This window comes from Pseudophryne corroboree, chromosome 8, assembly GCF_028390025.1.
Source record: "Pseudophryne corroboree isolate aPseCor3 chromosome 8, aPseCor3.hap2, whole genome shotgun sequence".
Lineage (NCBI taxonomy): Eukaryota > Metazoa > Chordata > Amphibia > Anura > Myobatrachidae > Pseudophryne > Pseudophryne corroboree.
In genome coordinates this window covers 421,892,083-421,910,761 of record NC_086451.1, presented here as the reverse complement: position 1 = coordinate 421,910,761, position 18,679 = coordinate 421,892,083, and the positions used below count along the sequence as shown (strand labels likewise).

The 18,679-nt window shown below is 47.1% G+C and overlaps 1 protein-coding gene across 2 annotated transcripts; it reads left to right on the top strand.

Annotated features, from left to right (window-relative positions):
- The first annotated feature begins 1,523 nt into the window (after nt 1–1,523).
- LOC134949409 (transmembrane protein 229B-like) lies at nt 1,524–17,201 on the top strand. Of its 2 annotated transcripts, none has more exons than XM_063937963.1 (2): nt 1,524–1,595; nt 13,714–17,201. In XM_063937963.1, exons 1-2 carry the CDS (start codon nt 1,591–1,593, stop codon nt 14,201–14,203), a joined length of 495 nt encoding a protein of 164 aa, XP_063794033.1. In that variant the 5' UTR covers nt 1,524–1,590; the 3' UTR covers nt 14,204–17,201. The 2 variants fall into 2 exon arrangements, with proteins under 2 accessions (XP_063794033.1, XP_063794034.1); XM_063937964.1 differs by lacking the exon at nt 1,524–1,595 and adding an exon at nt 10,751–10,862.
- Nucleotides 17,202–18,679: the final 1,478 nt, after the last annotated feature.

Below are 18,679 nucleotides of genomic sequence, written 5' to 3'. Positions count from 1 at the left end.
AGACCCCGACGGGCCCTGTGAGTCGGTCCAATCTGAGGATTGACCGCCTGATGTCCCCCCTAAACCAGCCTTATCAAGCCTCTTATGTAAAGATGCCACACTTGCATGCAACGTATGCCACATGTCCATCCAATCAGGAGTCGGCACAACCGACGGGGACACACCACTCATTTGCTCCACCTCCTCCTTGGAGAAGCCTTCCGCCTCAGACATGTCGACACACACGTACCGACACCCCACACACACAGGGATTTACCTATAAGGGGACAAAACCCCAACCAGGCCCTTAGGAGAGACAGAGAGATAGAGTATTCCAGCACACACCCAGCGCTTAAAAACACTGGAATATACAACCAGATAGCGCTTTTATATGTTTATAATCGTAATCTCCACTCACGTCGCCAAAGTGCCCCCCTCCTCCTTTTTTCAACCTGTGAAGCTCAGCAGGGGAGAGAACAGGGAGCCAGCATTTTCTCATGCAGCCTCTGTGGAGAAAATGGCGCTGGTTAGTGCTGAGGATCAAGCCCCGCCCACCCGACGGCGGGCTTCGGTCCCTTCATCATATATTAATAAAATGGCGGGGGTCCGCGGATTTACTGTCCCCCAGCCTAATCCACCTTATTTATGGCCAAAACGAGGTTTATTGCTGCCCAGGGCCCCCCCCCCCACCCCCCCCTGCGCCCTGCACCCTTCAGTGCCTGCATTGTGTGTGTGACAGGGAGCAATGGCGCGCAGCTTACCGCTGCGCGCTTACCTCATGAAGATCTGATGTCTTCTGCCGCCTGAAGTCTTTTCCTCAATACTCACCCGGCTTCTATCTTCGGCATCTGTGAGGAGGACGGTGGCGGCGCGGCTCCGGGACGAACCCCAGGTGAGACCTGTGTTCTGACTCCTTCTGGAGCTAATGGTGTCCAGTAGCCTAGAAACAGTGCCCAACTTCACAAGCCAGCTCTGCTTCTCTCTCCTCTGTCCCACGATGCAGGGAGCCTGTTGCCAGCAGGACTCCCTGAAAATAAAAAACCTAACAAAATTATTTTTCCACAGAAAACTCTGGAGAGCTCTCTGCAGTGCACCCATTCTCCTCTGGGCACAAGATCTCCTGCGGAGCCCGTCTATACCCCATGGTCCTTACGGAGTCCCCAGCATCCTCTAGGACGTAAGAGAAATTATGATTAATACTAATAACATGATTAATAATAATTATTGATTAAAACTGAATATTAATTATAATTTGAATATGTTTATAAATTCTGCAATCCCCCCCCCCCTCCCCATCTCACCAATCTAAATAAAAATATAATGTATTTGATTATGCATCTGGCATTGGACTCTTTTGTTTTTTATATTGTTCTATATATATTGTTTTATAGATTTGTTCTATATATTTTCTGTATTAGGAACTTTGCACTGGTGGTAAATGGGTTAATATGTGTGTTTGGGATCCTGAGTGACGACGTCCAGCCACTCCCACGTTCTAGGTGGCGCCTGTAAAACTGTAACACATTTGCACTTTAGTGAGATAATAGTGAAGCTGGATAAAAGGGGGCTCTACCCTGAAATGGTGCGCTCAGGGGATAGGTACATTTGCAGATGAGGTAAATGGCTCTTACTGAGTGCTGCACGTGCTATTGTGTAACTGTGTGTTGTCTACTTGGTGTGTATGAGTGACAGTATTATTATTAATAATAACAATTATATAGCTCTGACAGATGCCACACCTCTGTATAATAGGTACACGGAACGTGTCACCAGAAGAGGAAGCATACATGTAAAATAGATGGTGAGGGAAAATGCTCAATATAGAAAACAGCGTACAATGGGGGTCATTCCGAGTTGTTCGCTCGGTAAAAATCTTCGCATCGCAGCGATTTTCCGCTTAATGCGCATGCGCAATGTCCGCACTGCGACTGCGCCAAGTAAATTTGCTATGCACTTAGGAATTTTACTCACAGCTTTTTCTTCGTTCTGGCGATCGTAATGTGATTGACAGGAAATGGGTGTTACTGGGCGGAAACAGGCCGTTTTATGGGCGTGTGGCAAAAAACGCTACCGTTTCCGGAAAAAACGCAGGAGTGGCCGGAGAAACGGAGGAGTGTCTGGGCGAACGCTGGGTGTGTTTGTGACGTCAAACCAGGAACGACAAGCATTGAACTGATCGCAGAAGCCGAGTAAGTCTGGAGCTACTCAGAAACTGCTACGAGGTGTGTAATCGCAATATTGCGAATACATCGTTCGCAATTTTAAGATGCTAAGATTCACTCCCAGTAGGCGGCGGCTTAGCGTGAGCAAATCTGCTAAAATCCGCTTGCGAGCGAACAACTCGGAATGACCCCCAATATTAATAGACGTGTAGTAAACCCTTGCCACTTGTCACGTTGTGGGGTTTGCTGTCCGTTTGTTGGACCCACTCAGCAGCAAAGTGTCCTATCACACTGTGGGCTTTATTCAGACCTGATCTCTGTTGTGCGAAATCGCACAGCAGATGATTGTCGAATAACTGTGTACGTGTATGCACCACAATGCGCACGCGCGTCGCCAAACAGCAACATGATGGTGCGTAAATTTTGATTGCTTGGCGTAGGCAAGGTGATTGACAGGAAGCAGACGTTTGTGGGTGGTAACTGGCCGCTTTCTGGGAGTGTCAGGAAAAACACAGGTGTGCGCAAGCGTTTTCAGGGAGGGTATGTGACGTCAGCTCTGGCCCCGGTCAGCCTGTTTGTATCGCACTGTAGAAGTAAGTCCTGGGCTGCGCCCAGACTGGAAAAATCATTTGATGGTGAGTGAGTTGCGAACGGATTTGCAGATGTCCGCTGTCTGGCGAAGTTTTTGCATGGCACACTTGCACGGGGCGCGTTTTCACTCTCTATGGGTGGTGACTATTTGATCGCAGAGGAGCCATCAGGTCTGAATTAGGCCCTGTATTCAGATTCTGGCATGGAGCATTTTCTGTATACTTTATGCTTTATGACTATGTTTTCTGTTCTACATTGATGTGTTATGTAATTGGGGTAAATTTATTTATAAAATTGTCTTCGTCAAAAGAAAACATGCCCAGAAGAGATTAGCAAAATAATTCCTGGCGCCGTGCTGTCAGGCAGGAAACCTTACAGGGTGGTTTTTACCCTACAGGACAGGAGGGGGGTTTGGGGAGGGGGGGGGGGGGGGGGGGGTAATTCAGACCTGATTGCTAGCAAGCGATTTTGCACTGCTGCGATCAGATAGTCGCCGTCTACAGAGGAAGTGCCCTTTAGCTGTGCAAGTGTGTGAACGCATGTGCAACAAAGCTGCACAAACTGATTTTGTGCAGTCTCTGCGCAGTACAGGATTTACTCAGCTGCTGCGATCACTTCAGCCTGTCCGGGACCGGAATTGACGTCAGGATCCCTCCCTAAAAACGCTTGGACACACCTGCGTTATTCCAACCACTCCCTGAAAACGGTCAGTTGCCACCCAGAAACGCCTTCTTCCTGTCAATCTCCTTTGATCGCCCATGCGAACGGATCCGTCGCACAAACCCATCGCTGAGCGGCGATTTGCTTTGTACCCGTGCGATGTGCCTGTGCATTGTGGTGCATACGCAGTTCGGACCAGATCGCAGGCTGTGAGAAAATGCAGCCTAGCGACCAGGTCTGAATTACCCCCTGGGTCGGATGGCCCACAGGGGTGCAGGGGAAACCCCCAGTGGGCACCACTGCCTGATGGCCAACTCCCTCCTCTAGGGATTAGGTTCCATACTGTGCAATTAAATTATAGATTATGCATATGTTATATTATATTATATTATATAGCACTGGATTATGGTGTATTCTCTATAGTGCATTGCTATTATTAATCTGGTACATTATAATGCATGCACTATCAGTACTTGCTGTGTATATATTTATAAGGGCCCAGACCACACTAATAGTTAGCCGAGCCCCTGTGCTAGCTGGCCACGCCCCCTCTGGAAGCTGTACACACAACTAAGCTGCATGGGCCCCCACCTCTGCATTTCCGCAGTGGGCCCTTCATAACCCAACCAGACACTGCTATGGAACACATTACATTCTGTCACCGTCTAGTTCCCTATATTAGTTTTTTTTTAACAAATATACAGTATAAAGAAACATTGTTCTCTCATCCCCACTAGAGAATGGTTTACCGTGTGAGCTCTGAGATCTGTCTCTCAGTAAACAAGCAATGTCACATGACTAGGTCACACAGGCGGTGATGTCTGACAGGAATATGCTTTCTTCTAGCAATGGGTCTGATTCAGATGTAGTCGCAACTTCGATTGTGTCACAGCAGATAGATTATTGGTAGACTGTGCAGGCATCGTGGCCACAGTGCCCACGCGCCAAGGCACCTTTGCGATGCCACTCGTACTGAGGAATCAGACGCAGAGTGATTGACAGGGAGAGGCTGTTTGGGGGAGGTAACGGGCTGTATCTACAAAAACGCAGGCGTGTTGTGACCGTTTTCTGGGCGTGTCTCGGCGTTTAACTGCAATCTGGTACGCACAAAACACGGCGTCAGCCTCGCAGCTCCCACAGCCATTCTGTGCTGCACCGGGGGCCCTAAGAGAGTCAATGTTCTGGTTGCGATGGAGTACGCAGTTGCAGGACATGTTGCAATGGCTCCGGTGGGTGTCTCTGAACACTTGTGGGCGGCGGCTACACTTGCGATGCATCGCAGTTCCGTCACTGAAAAGGATAGCTGCTGCGCTGGCACTACGACCGCATCTGAATCACTTACTGGCTTGCGATAACTAAAGACATCAACCCATTCTAAACCAAGAGATCAGCACGTCGACCATCGGATATCTGAGTAACCCTCAGATTACTCAGGATATCCAGAAAAACAACGCTGCTGGTGTGGTGAAACTTCCCCCGTTCACTGGCTTTGGCACACAAAGAAACAGAGGCGATGTGATTCATCAGAGCAGGCCAACTTCTTCTTCCACTGCTCCATGGTCCAGTTGTCTGGGGGCGTGGAGGGGGAGGGGGGGGCGCAGGGATCAGCACTGGTACCTTCACCTCTACTCCCATTTCTCCTGACTTTGGGAAAAAGTATTGTTTTAATACCAATTTGGAAATATTATTTATAAAAAAAATAGATTTTATATATATATATATATATATATATATATATATATAATTATTATTTTTTATATATTTTTTTAAATATGGAATTGCATAGAAGAATAAATACTCTCTGTGTGTGTGGAGTAACAAAATACTATAATTTTGTACTATTGCTCAGACACCCACACTAGGACCATATTAGAAGCCACAGAAAGCTGTTTATAAAGGTGCATGTGGAGGGCTCTGATGGCTCTTAAGTAGCATGTTGAGGTTTCTGGTGGCATGTGGAGGGGTTTGATGGCCCATAAGTGGCTTGTAGAGGGATCTTATGGCCCATAAAGGGTATGTGGAAGTATATTATGGCCTATGAGGGTCATGTGAAGGTAAGCTGATGGCCAATAAGGTAATTTGGAGGGATCTGATGGCCCATAAGGGGCATGTGGAGGAATCTGACAGCCAATAAGGTACATGTGGAGGGGTCTGATAGCCCATAAGGTGCATCAGCAACCAACCACCTTCTTTCCCTTACTACCCCTCCCCATCCCTTTTACCAACTTGACATCTTTCTCCCATGTATCTGGTGAGGAAGTCATGGCCCTCATCTGCACCTCCCTCCCCACTTGACCCTTTCCGCTCCGCTACCTCTCTTTCTGCCTGTCCCCATCTTGCCCATCTCCTCAATCTCTCCCTTTCATCAGGCACTATCTCCTCTGCCTTGAAGCATGCACTCATCTCCCCTGTTCTTAGAAAACCTACCCTTGATCCACACACTCTCTCCAACTAGCGACCCATCTCACGCCTCTCTTTTGCCTCCTCCGTGAGTGTATTGTCTACAGCTGCCTTACTGCCTGTATTTCCTCCCACTCACTGCTTGACCCATACCAGCTTCCGTCCTGTCCACTCCACTGAAACTTCCATCACGAAAATCTGCAATGACTTCCTTTCTGCTAAATCCAAGGGCCACTACTCTCTTATTCTACTTGAACTCTCTATTGCTTTTGACACTGTGGACCACCCTCTCCTTCTGCAAATCTTTCTCTCCCTCGGTCATGATGATACTGCTCTCTCCTTGTGATCCTCCAATCTCTCTGATCGTTCCTTCTCTGTCTCCTCTCATGACTCCAGCCCTCCACTTCCACTAACTGTAGGTGTCCCGCAAGGTTCTGTTCTTGGGGGCTAATTCAGACTGGATCGCTGCAGCGGCAGCGATCGCAGTCTGAAGCCCTTTGCGGAGTGCGCTTGCGCAGCGAGCGCACCCCAGGAGCCCAGTGACATATTAAAAGCATCTCAGGGATGCGATCACCACTGCCTGAATGACAGGCAGAGGCTGGATGGGGAGCGATGTGGATAACGCAGGCGTGTCTGGACCGTTGCGGGGGCGGGCTGTGTGATGTAACACGCATCTGCTGAGACCCAGGAGCTGCACAGGCAGGGAGCTACTTGCCGAGTGCAAAAGCACTGCCGCCGTCCAATCTTTTTGCACCCGTGCGGGGGGGCAGGCAGAGCCAGACATGCAAGGCGAACTAGCAATTTGCTGAGCGTCCCCCTGCATATCCCCCATATGTCCTCTTTAAGAGAGCTCATTAGCTCTTTTGACTTACAATATCATCTCTGGCACTACATGTTATGACAGGTGGGCACCATTATGGGCTGGGTCAGTGGCTTTGCCGCTCACAGTGCATTTTGCTCTGGGCGCCTTGTCATTGCTTATGTTCTCTGTTTTCTGTATGAATCCATCTACAAGCTTGCCTTTCACAAACTCAGCTTGTAACTTGGTGGAGCATCAAGTGCAGGTCACAGGCATTGTACAGCCGCCTCATAGACAAGGGACAAATGAGATGTATTCTGAGCTCTGTGTGAGAGATGAGTTTGCAAATATCACATCTGAGCTTTTAGATTACACCTCTCAATATAGGAGGCAGCTCGCGTTGCAGATGTATCAGCAAGTTACGGTTAGCTGATTCTACTCTCTCCTTTATTGGCTGCTAGCAGAATAGGCCTACCACGACATAATACGCACAGCCGCTGGAAGCCGTTCCGGCAGCTATCGGGCTAATCGAATCGGCTCCATAGTGTAGGTCATTCCGAGTTGATCGCTCGCTGCCGTTTTTCGCAGCATAGTAATCAGGCTAAAAATCGGCTGTTCTGCACATGCGTACGGGCCGCAGGGCGCACGCGCCAAATAATTTCACACAAAACTAAGCAATTTTACACAGGGGCGAGCGACGCTTTTCAGTCGCTCTGCTGATCGTAGTGTGATTGACAGGAAGTGGGTGTTTCTAGGTGGTAACTGAGCATTTTCCGGGTGTGTGCTAAAAAAACGCAGGCGTGTCAGGCTAAAATGCAGGAGTGGCTGGAGAAACGGGGGAGTGGCTGGACGAACGCAGGGCGTGTTTGTGACATCAAAGCAGGAACTAAATGGACTGAGGTGATTGCAATCTAGGAGTAGGTCTGGAGCTACTCAGAAACTGCAGGAAAAGTTTTCGAGCAATTCTGCTAATCTTTCGTTCGCACTTCTGCTAAGCTAAGATACACTCCCAGAGGGCGGCGGCCTAGCGTGTGCAATGCTGCTAAAAGCAGCCAGCGAGCGATCAACTCGGAATGAGGGCCAGTGTCCGGAAAGGAGCAAAGAGAGACTAATGACGTTTCCAAGAGTGAGATAGTGAGCAGGGAGGGACAGAGAGGTCATTTGAGTATGTAGGCAGATCAGGTGCCTCCTTAGAACAGGTTAGAGTACCTCTAGACAGATCTATGTGAGCTGGATGACGAGCTCATAAGTGAATGAGAAGTTCCAGAAAGACTGTGATTACCTGTTCAATAGCTACAACTGAGCAAAAGTTAAGAGTCAGTCCAAGGACGAGAGTGAGGCAGATGTATTATGCCCGGAGAAGCGATAAAGCAATGATAAGTGCAACATGATAATGCACCAGCCAATCAGCTCCTGTCATTTTTCAACCCCGTAATGATTGGCTGGTGCGTTATCAACTTTCCACTTACCACTTCTTTATCACTTCCCAGGCTTAATACATCTGCCCCAGAGTGCACTAATGTAACATTCCTCCCAACTTTTGTCCTGTATGAAGAGGGACATTGGCGCCCCGCTGGTCTCCGGAATGGGGCATGGCTTCACGGGAGTGCCGTGATCATAAGCCACGCCCCTGGTTTTCGTAACTGAGGAGACATGCCCAGCGCTTTGTGAGCCGCTGGCATGCCCCCTCTCCCACTGACTAAGCAGAGCAGCGAGTGACAAAGCCTCCCAACTGCCCACCCCCCCACCCCACCCCACCGCGGGACACTTGTGGCCCGCAGGTGGGACAGCAGGACAGTCCCAAAAAACCGGGACTGTCCCACAAAAATCAGGACAGTTGGGAGGTATGATGTAAGGACTGTGTACCACTGTTACCCTTTTCTTACCAAAAACCCAGGAACGATCTGGATTATTGAACATGGTTTCAAGCAATGTCACAGCTGTTTGAAACCCCGTTCATATCACAGGCTGGATCTGGGTTGCCGGGTCTTCCCTCCGCTGGTGCTTGCAGATGACACAATCTCCAAGCGCCAGTGATCCGGTTCTCTGTATATTTTAAGCATGACCCAGTTCAGATGACCCAGGTCACACCATTCACACCACAAACAACCACGGTCAGACTCCCGGGTAACACAACCCAGGTAGACCCTCTCACACCAAGCCTGGACCCGGGTTGACTCAGCAATAACCTGGGTTATAAGTTTGGGGTGACAGAGGTATAAGTAATACCCCTTTCAGACCGCCGGCAATAACCCGGTTTATTGCATGTGAATGCACAGCCACCCCGGGTTGGGGCGCAGTCTGAAAGGGGCCAGTTGAAATAGTCCGACCCGAGACCCATTCACACTACAGGAAAAGGCAGCACTTGAAGATCAACTTATCTCCAAGCGCCGCCTCCGGGCGCGTTGACGGTGACGCCACCAACTGGGTAATAAGCCTAGGCGGGCTGCCAGTCTGAAAGGGATCTTACCGACTCGCACTCGGGAAGGACCCGTGTGCAAATCCCGGGTGTGACTCGGCTTCAGCGGTGTGAAAGCGGTATAAGTAATCCATACTGCCATAATCAGCCTGATTAACCAGGAGGAAAATATGATTTGAAACATAAAATGATAGTATCGTTCTTTCATCTGACTATATGTCACCTTTAAGGGCTATTTTGAATATCAGAACGTTTCTAGTTCTCAACACTATAAAATAATTTCAGTGGACTCTTTACTGCTAAGCAGATGCAACTAGGGGCCTAATTCAGACCCGATCGCTGTTGTGCGAATTCGCAAGGCGTCCGATTATCGATCTACTGCGCATGTGTACGGATCGTAGTGCGCACGTGCGAGGCCAAACTGCAAAAGAATCCAGCGCCTTTTTTGATCGCTAGGCGTACGCAAGTTGATTGACAGGAAGCAGACGTTTGGGGTGGTAACTGCCCATTTTCTGGGAGTGTCAGGAAAGACGCAGGCGTTCCCAAGCGTTTTCAGGGAGGGTGTATGACGTCAGCTCCGGCCCCGATCAGCCTGATGTGATCGCACTGTAGGAGTAAGTCCTGGGCTACGTACAGACTGGAAAAAAACATTTGATGGTGAGTGAGTTGCAAACGGATTTGCAGCTGACCAGTGTTTGCAAAGCTTTTCGCACGGCGTACGCAGACTTGCACAGGGCGGGTATTCACTCTGTCTGGGCGGCGACTATCCGACCGCAAATCTCTGCAAATTCGCAGAGGAGCGATCAGGTCTGAATTGGGCCCTAAGTACAGTGAGCAAAGTACTGTCTAGATGGAACACCCATAATGATATGTCTACTGGCAGGGTTGGACTGGCCCACAGGGGAACAGGGGAAACCACCGGTAGGCCCCACTGCCTGTGGGCCCACCCCCCCTCTAGGTATTAGGTTCCAGGCTGTATCCTAGTGCACTTTAATTATACATTACATATAGAACCTTATACTGCACAGGACTATGGGCCCAGCCCATGCACTTTCTTACAGTTAGCGGGGCCTCTGTTGTGGTTGGCCACACCTCCACTATTGTCTGGCCACACCCTTAAGCATGGGCCCCTACCACGGCATTACCCCGGTGGCCCCCTTCTTGCCCCAGCCTGACACTGTCTACTTGTCATGATTATAATGTTATTTTTGGGTGAATACAAATATTTCTATTAATTAGATATTAACTTTTAAATTGTCATGAAAAAGAATCATGAGAACATCCAATATGCAATAGACGGGGACTGGAACTGTACTAGGCAGTTATTCAACCCAAATATAAGAACACTTTCAGAGACAGCGATTTCCAGGGACACATCTTTATACCCAGGGACCATCCACAGTCAGCTTTGATATACTTTCTCCCAGTTTTTCCCCAGGTGCCTGTGCAGTTCATTTGCCATGAGATAATATATTAGATCCTACCCTCAGTCAGAAGGACCCAGGTTAATAGAAGACTTCTCCCATCTCCCAGTCTGAGGATGAGTTTAGAAAGTAATATCTGTATGTTTGCTTTGTATATTTGGTGTGTGTACATAATGTACATCCTGGCCGTGCCACTATTTTTTGGCAGCTGAGAGAGAAGATTCAGGGAGGGGTGAGTTATGGGTACACATTGCAGGGAGGGGTGTGGTGTGGGTATATAGGGGAGGGAGGGCTGAGGTGTGGGTACATAAGACAGATCATAAGATAGGATTGATAAGTAGAAGAAACAGTGCAGCGGAGGAGAAGACTGTGGAACTGTACATACCTGAGGAGACCTGTCACACACTGACAAGGGACGTCTGACTGAGGTAACAAAACAGAACGTTTACAGCTCTCTCCGCCTCCAACTGTACCAGTGACAGGACGTACACAGCATATCGTAGTAACTGTATATCCTCCTTATCCTACCCGTACAGGTGACAGGACATACACAGCATACTGTAGTAACTTTATATCCTCCTCATCCTCATCCTACCTGTACAGGTGACAGGACATACACAGCATACTGTAGAAACTTTATATCCTCCTCATCCTCATCCTACCTGTACAGGTGACAGGACATACACAGCATACTGTAGAAACTTTATATCCTCCTCATCCTCATCCTACCTGTACAGGTGACAGGACATACACAGCATACTGTAGTAACTTTATATCCTCCTCATCCTACCTGTACAGGTGACAGGACATACACAGCATATCGTAGTAACTTTATATCGTCCTTATCCTACCTGTACAGGTGACAGGACATACACAGCATACTGTAGTAACTTTATATCGTCCTTATCCTACCTGTACAGGTGACAGGACATACACAGCATACTGTAGTAACTTTATATCCTCCTCATCCTACCTGTACAGGTGACAGGACATACACAGCATATCGTAGTAACTTTATATCCTCCTCATCCTCATCCTACCTGTACAGGTGACAGGACATACACAGCATACTGTAGTAACTTTATATCCTCCTCATCCTCATCCTACCTGTACAGGTGACAGGACATACACAGCATACTGTAGTAACTTTATAGCCTCCTCATCCTACCTGTACAGGTGACAGGACATACACAGCATATTGTAGTAACTTTATATCCTCCTCATCCTACCTGTACAGGTGACAGGACATACACAGCATATTGTAGTAACTTTATTTCCTCTTCATCCTCATCCTACCTGTACAGGTGACAGGACATACTGTACACAGCATATTGTAGTAACTTTATAGCCTCCTCATCCTACCTGTACAGGTGACAGGACATACTGTACACAGCATATTGTAGTAACTTTATATCCTCCTCATCCTCATCCTACCTGTACAAGTGACAGGATGTACACAGCATAGCTTAGTAACTTTATTTCCTCTTCATCCTCATCCTACCTGTACAGGTGACAGGACATACACAGCATATTGTAGTACCTTTATATCCTCCTCATCATACCTGTACAGGTGACAGTAAATACACAGCCTATCATAGTACCTTTATATCCTCCTCTTCCTACCTGTACAGGTGACAGGATGTACATAGCATATCGTAGTACCTTTATTCCTACTTATCCTACCTGTACAGGTGACAGGACATACACAGCATATTGTAGTAACTTTATTCCTATTTATCCTACCTGTACAGGTGACAGGACATACACAGCATATTGTAGTACCTTTATTCCTACTTATCCTACCTGTACAGGTGACAGGACATACACAGCATATTGTAGTACCTTTATATCCTCCTCATCGTACCTGTACAGGTGACAGTAAATACACAGCCTATCATAGTACCTTTATATCCTCCTCTTCCTACTACCTGTACAGGTGACAGGATATACATAGCATATCGTAGTACCTTTATTCCTACTTATCCTACCTGTACAGGTGACATGACATACACAGCATATTGTAGTACCTTTATTCCTACTTATCCTACCTGTACAGGTGACAGGACATACACAGCATATTGTAGTACCTTTATTCCTACTTATCCTACCTGTACAGGTGACAGGACATACACAGCATATTGTAGTACCTTTATATCCTCCTCATCCTACCTGTACAGGTGACAGTAAATACACAGCCTATCACAGTACCTTTATATCCTCCTCTTCCTACCTGTACAGGTGACAGGATGTACATAGCATATCGTAGTACCTTTATTCCTACTTAGCCTACCTGTACAGGTGACAGGACATACACAGCATATTGTAGTACCTTTATATCCTCCTCATCGTACCTGTACAGGTGACAGTAAATACACAGCCTATCATAGTACCTTTATATCCTCCTCTTCCTACCTGTACATGTGACAGGACATACACAGCCTATCATAGCACCTGTATTTCCTACTCGTTCTAATCTTACAGGACATATTATATAGTAAGCAAGCATTCCATTGAATTATACTGTAAAGATCTGATATAACCTTAATCAATGCAACAGGTGAATGGCACCGTGCTAGCCAGAAGCAAGGGCCCTGTGCTCTGTGGGTGGCACCGCTCACACACCCTAGTAAAGACTAGGGCGAATACAGTGTGGTAGCAAGGGAAAGGGAAAACAAAGACTGGGAAAAGACGCAATGGGTTAATGGGTAAGGACAGAGAAAAGAAAGGAGGTATAATGGTAAGAACTGGATGCTAAATGCATATACTGAATTGATGTATGGGAGACTTGACCAGCCTTAAACAATTGTGTCAGCCTGTGCTTGCAGTCATCTTTCACTACCAGAACCCATCAATGCTATAAGTCAGGGGTTCTCAAACTCGGTCCTCAGGACCCCACACAGTGCATGTTTTGCAGGTAACCCAGCAAGTGCACAGGTGTATTAATTACTCACTGACACATTTTAAAAGGTCCACAGGTGGAGCTAAGTATTTAACTTGTGATTCTGTGAGGAGACCTGCAAAACATGCACCGCGTGGGGTCCTGAGGACCGAGTTTGAGAACCTGTGCTATAAGTGATCAGACTGCTCAGCCCGAGCACCTAATGGCTGGACCTTATCCAATTTAATTCATCCATATGAATGGCCAAATTGGACATTGATAATATCATTTGACTGTCAGGCCAAGCAGCAGGCTCAGTGCGCGTGCCACAGCTTTAGTCTTCCCGGTCTAGATTGGATGACACATCTCATTCCTTGGCTCTCTCTTGTCCTCTTCCACAGGTGTCCCCTCATGATGGAGTCAGCAGAGCCATTGTGCCTCCTTCATCGCCTCTACATCTACGCCATCCATGGCTACGTGTGTGAAGTCCTCTTCACTGCTTTCTACGACTTTATAGCCCTCAGAGACTGGAGGTTTCGAGGTGTCTCCAGTGTCTGGGCACTCTTTATTTATGGAGTTGCCATGCTGGGGGTTGAGCATATGTACCTAGCTTTGAGACTCCACTGTGGCTTCATTCTACGTTCCCTCCTGTACACCATTTGGGTGTATCTGTGCGAGTTTAGCTCTGGATGGTTGCTGAAGCGTTTGGGTGCCTGCCCCTGGGACTACAGCCACTTTAAATACAACTTTAAGGGCCTGATTACGTTGGAGTATGCCCCCTTCTGGTTAATCGGATGTATCATGCTTGAGAAAGTGCTCATTTGGCACACGTTACGTTTGCGTCTGGATGGAAATTGGGAGCCAGAGTTAGGAAGCTTGATGATGGACTAGATGTTCTTTTCGTGTTGGTCAGAGAGTAGAGATGTTACCTCCTGCAACTACTGTGATGTGAGAGAATAAAAGGGACATTTAGCCAGAGGACTGTGAGGGTCTATAAGAAAACCACTATGTAAAGAGGTCTCAGGGACTAGCGAGACTGCCTTCCTCTCGCTCTCCACAATTACAAGTCATGAAAGGTTGAACTTTATAGACCTGTGTCCGTTCTTATTGCACTACGGTACTATGAGTGTTTCCAGCGTTGTACTTGATGTGTCCTTCACCATTACAGCACTTTCCAAGTAACATATCGTGAAGACACCATGAACGTCCCAGCTGATGAGATGAGGGACCCTTACACTATGACATTAGTAGCCTCACAGATGTATGTTTTTATGTTTTTATATTTATATAGAGATTAGTTTACAGCGCACTTTACAGTGGAGGTCATTAAAAATATATAGAATGTAAGATATACGTTTGTTACACCTTTATTTTATTTTACTGTGATCTGCAATAGTTACTGCTGCCCACTAGCCACCAATGATAGAAAGGCTTCTTTGTCTATGAACAGATGTAATGTGAATATATATATATATATATATATATATATATTGTTGGCTTAGTGTAATGATTTGCTAGCTAAACTTTACTATTACATAGCGACTGAGGTTTTGGCCAACTGGCACACAGACACAGCAGGGCAGCATTGTAGGCCCTGGGCAAAGCAATACACTGGGCTCCTACACACCCTTTCAAGAGAATATATAAACAAAACAAAAAAACAACTTACCACTCCTGTGGTCCTGTACTGTCTCTCCACGTGCTTCCATACAGTGAATGGCTGTCAGCACTATGATAGCTCCAACTATCCACCAATCAGCATGCTGACAGACATTCACTGTCTGGCTGCAGGCTGGGAGGCGGGTAGAGAATGCTGCACTCTGATTGGTGGATAGCTCCAACCATCCAACAATCAGCATGCTGTCAGCCATTCACTGTCTGGCTGCAGGCTGGGAGGCAGCTAGAGAATGCTGTATTCTGATTGGTGGATAGCTCCAGCCATCCACCAATCAGCATGCTGTCAGCCATTCACTGTCTGGCTGCAAGCTGGGAGGCAGGTAGAGAATGCTGCAGTCTGATTGGTGGATAGCTCTAGCCATCCACCAATCGGCATGCTGTCAGCCAATCACTGGCTGCAAGCTGGGAGGCAGGTAGAGAATGCTGCACTCTGATTGGTGGATAGCTCCAGCCATCCACCAATCAGCATGCTGACAGCCATTCACTGTCTGGCTGCAGACTGGGAGGCTGCTAGAGAATGCTGCCTGTCTTCTCTCATTGTGTGTAATTCACAATAAGAGCGTCTGGACTGTATTCTCTACCTGCCTCCCAAGAAGCTCTGGAGGCACCAACCTGCCCCTGTTCAAAGGCCCATAAAATCGTGGGGCCCTGGGCAGATGCCCAGTGTGCCTGTACATTAGGATGGCAGTGGACATAGTCTATGTGGCAATATAATTAGCACACCGCCTGATCACGACATAATGGCGTTGTAATTGACTGATCCTTTTCCTCAACGCTCAGGCCAACCTGCTGTATTAGCCTTTAAGGGAGATGTATCAAAGATTAGAGAGAGGTGAAGTTTAGACATTGCCCATAGCATCCATCAGCTTGTAGGCAATCAGCTTCTAGGAATCATTTATCAAACACCGTCTATAAAATGTCAGTTAAAATCTGATTGATTGATTGATTGATTGATTGATTGATAGATATGGGCAACTTCTGCGCTTTATCTCTCTGGAAGGATTGATACATCTCACCCTTTGTGTGGCCACTATTAGGCGTAAGATGACAATATTAGCACATTTCCTGTAGACAGCTTTTTAAACGTTGATATTTTCTGCCGCTCAAGAAATGTTAAAGCAACACCCCCTTCCCATCACCTAGTGCTATGGGTAGAGGCAATCAGTGGGACATCAACGATCCTGCAACCACTATTGTACTTAGGGGGACATTTACTAAGCAGTGATGAGAGCAGAGAAGTGAACCAGTGGAGAAGCAGCTCTGTATAATTTTATAGTATGCAAATTATAGCTGTTACTTCAGCGCTGATTGGTTGCCATGGGCAACTTCTCCACTGGCTCACTTCTCCTCTCTTATCACTGCTTAGTAAATGTCCCCCTTAAGGTGGGTACACACTGGAAGATATATCTGCCGATCAATTGATCGGCATATATATCTATGGACGGATCGGGCAGTGTGCTGTGCATACACACTGCCCGATCCGTCGGGGACTGACATCATGAACTGGGCGGGCATGTACACACGCCCACCCAGTTCAGCTGTCAATCACCGCCGGCCGTCGCAGCATGTGTACGGTTGGTCGGCCGACCGCCTATACACACACAGTGACGCGCCAATATATCGGTAGATATATTGGCCGTCGGCTGTGCTGCGGGGCTGACCCGATACGTCTGTGAATGACGGAGTTCACAGACGTATCGGCCGTACACACTGGCCGACGGACCCGCGATATATCGGCCGTTCAAGAGAACGGCCAATATATCGGCCAGTGTGTAACCACCTTTAGAGTTCTAGAATTTTAGACAATCACTAGATCGCTTTGCTGGGTAGGAGAGGGGTACAGCAGCCACCCTATAATGCACTTTTAATGGAAGATGCTTTAAAAAAAAAAAAAAAAGTATTATCCATGAACATTTCTAAGTCTAGGGGGTCTACTTACTAAGCCTTGGAGAGAGATACAGTATAGAGAGATAAAGTACCAGCCAATCAGCTCCTAACTGTCATGTTACAGGCTGTTTTAAAATTGACAGGAGCTAGTTGGTAGGTACTTTAGCTCTCTCTAAGGCTTAGTAAATAGACCCCTAGCTACAGTATGTAATGTTGATTGGAACATAGAGGAATACGTATACAAATGCAATGCAAGAGCCTGTTTTGTTGCCTAATGTTAAAGGGATCCAGGTAATGACATTTTTAAAATAAATTATTTAACATTTTGCTGCAAGTGTAAATGTTCTTCTTCTTATTAAACACATATACTGTATTATGGTGGTCATTCCGACTTGATCGCTCGCTAGCTAGTTTTAGCAGCAGTGCAAACGCTATGCCGCCGCCCACTGGGGAGTGTATTTTAGCTTAGCGGAAGTGTGAACGCATGTGCAGACGAGCTCTGCAAAAACAGTTTGTGCAGTTTCAGAGTAGCTCTGAACCTACTCAGCGCTTGCGATCACTTCAGCCTATTCCTGTCCGGATTTGACGGGATACACTCGCCCAGCAAACGCCCAGACACGCCTGCGTTTTTGAAAACACTCCCTGAAAACGGTCAGTTGACACCCAGAAACGCCCCCTTTCTGTCAATCTTCTTGCGACCGTCAGTGCAAAGGAAAACTTCGCTAGAACCTGAGCACAACCACAAAGAGCTTTGTACCCGTACGTCGTGCATGCGCATTGCGGCCCATACGCATGCGCATAAATGCCATTTTTTCACCTGATCGCTGCACTGCGAAAATCGTCAGCGAGCGATCAACTCGGATTGATGTCTACATTTATCGTATGTATTGTATGTCTCTTAAGGGCCCTACACACTGGCAGATAAAATGCACGATATGAACGTAGACACCAACGATTAATGATGCGCAGCCCCGCGCTCGTTAATCGTTGGTGCCCCGTCGCTTGTGCATGCAGGCCAATATGGACGAGATTGTCCATATTAGCATGCACTGCTATGGGGCCGGGTGACGGGGGGAGTGAAGAAACTTCACTCTCCCCGTCACCTCCCCCCCCCGCCGGGTCGCCTGTCAGCCATATCCGCCGTCGGGCAGCTCGGCGGCGGATCTGTCAGTGTGTAGGGCCCATAACTCTCTATTCACTGACTTCATACTCACATTTGACAGCAAGAAAGTAACAAATTATAACTACATCAGATAAAAAAAAATAGGGGACACCTTGTGCACACATTTAAATTGGCCATACTTTCAGTATACCATAATCACCTAGCAATGCAGTTTATATTAGAGTGTATCTAGCATGTACATGACACTGAAGAAACTCCGAACCGAGTCCCAGTTTGGTTCTTCCCGAATTTCGGAATTCAGATTTTAAATCAGAATTTCATATTTTGGACTGCAAAAATGTAATAAATTTAGATATTTTTATCGAATTTTTATCAATGATTGTTGATTTTAGTTTAATTCGAGTTACACACACAATTCCGGATGCGGCTGCAACTCACGATATTTAGAAAACTGCGCATACATTGTGGACATTTAACTGAGCATTAGAGGGATTTACAAGTCACCTGCATGAACAAATATTTATCTTTATAATAATATACAGCCCCGTTCTTGCCCCGGATTATGGCTTTTCCCGGGTTCTGTGAGAAAGTGTCACAAGACTGCACTCTGCCTCCGCACACATTCAGCTGACAGCATTACACTTCAAAGTAGCCAAATGTATACGACAAATGTAATCTGC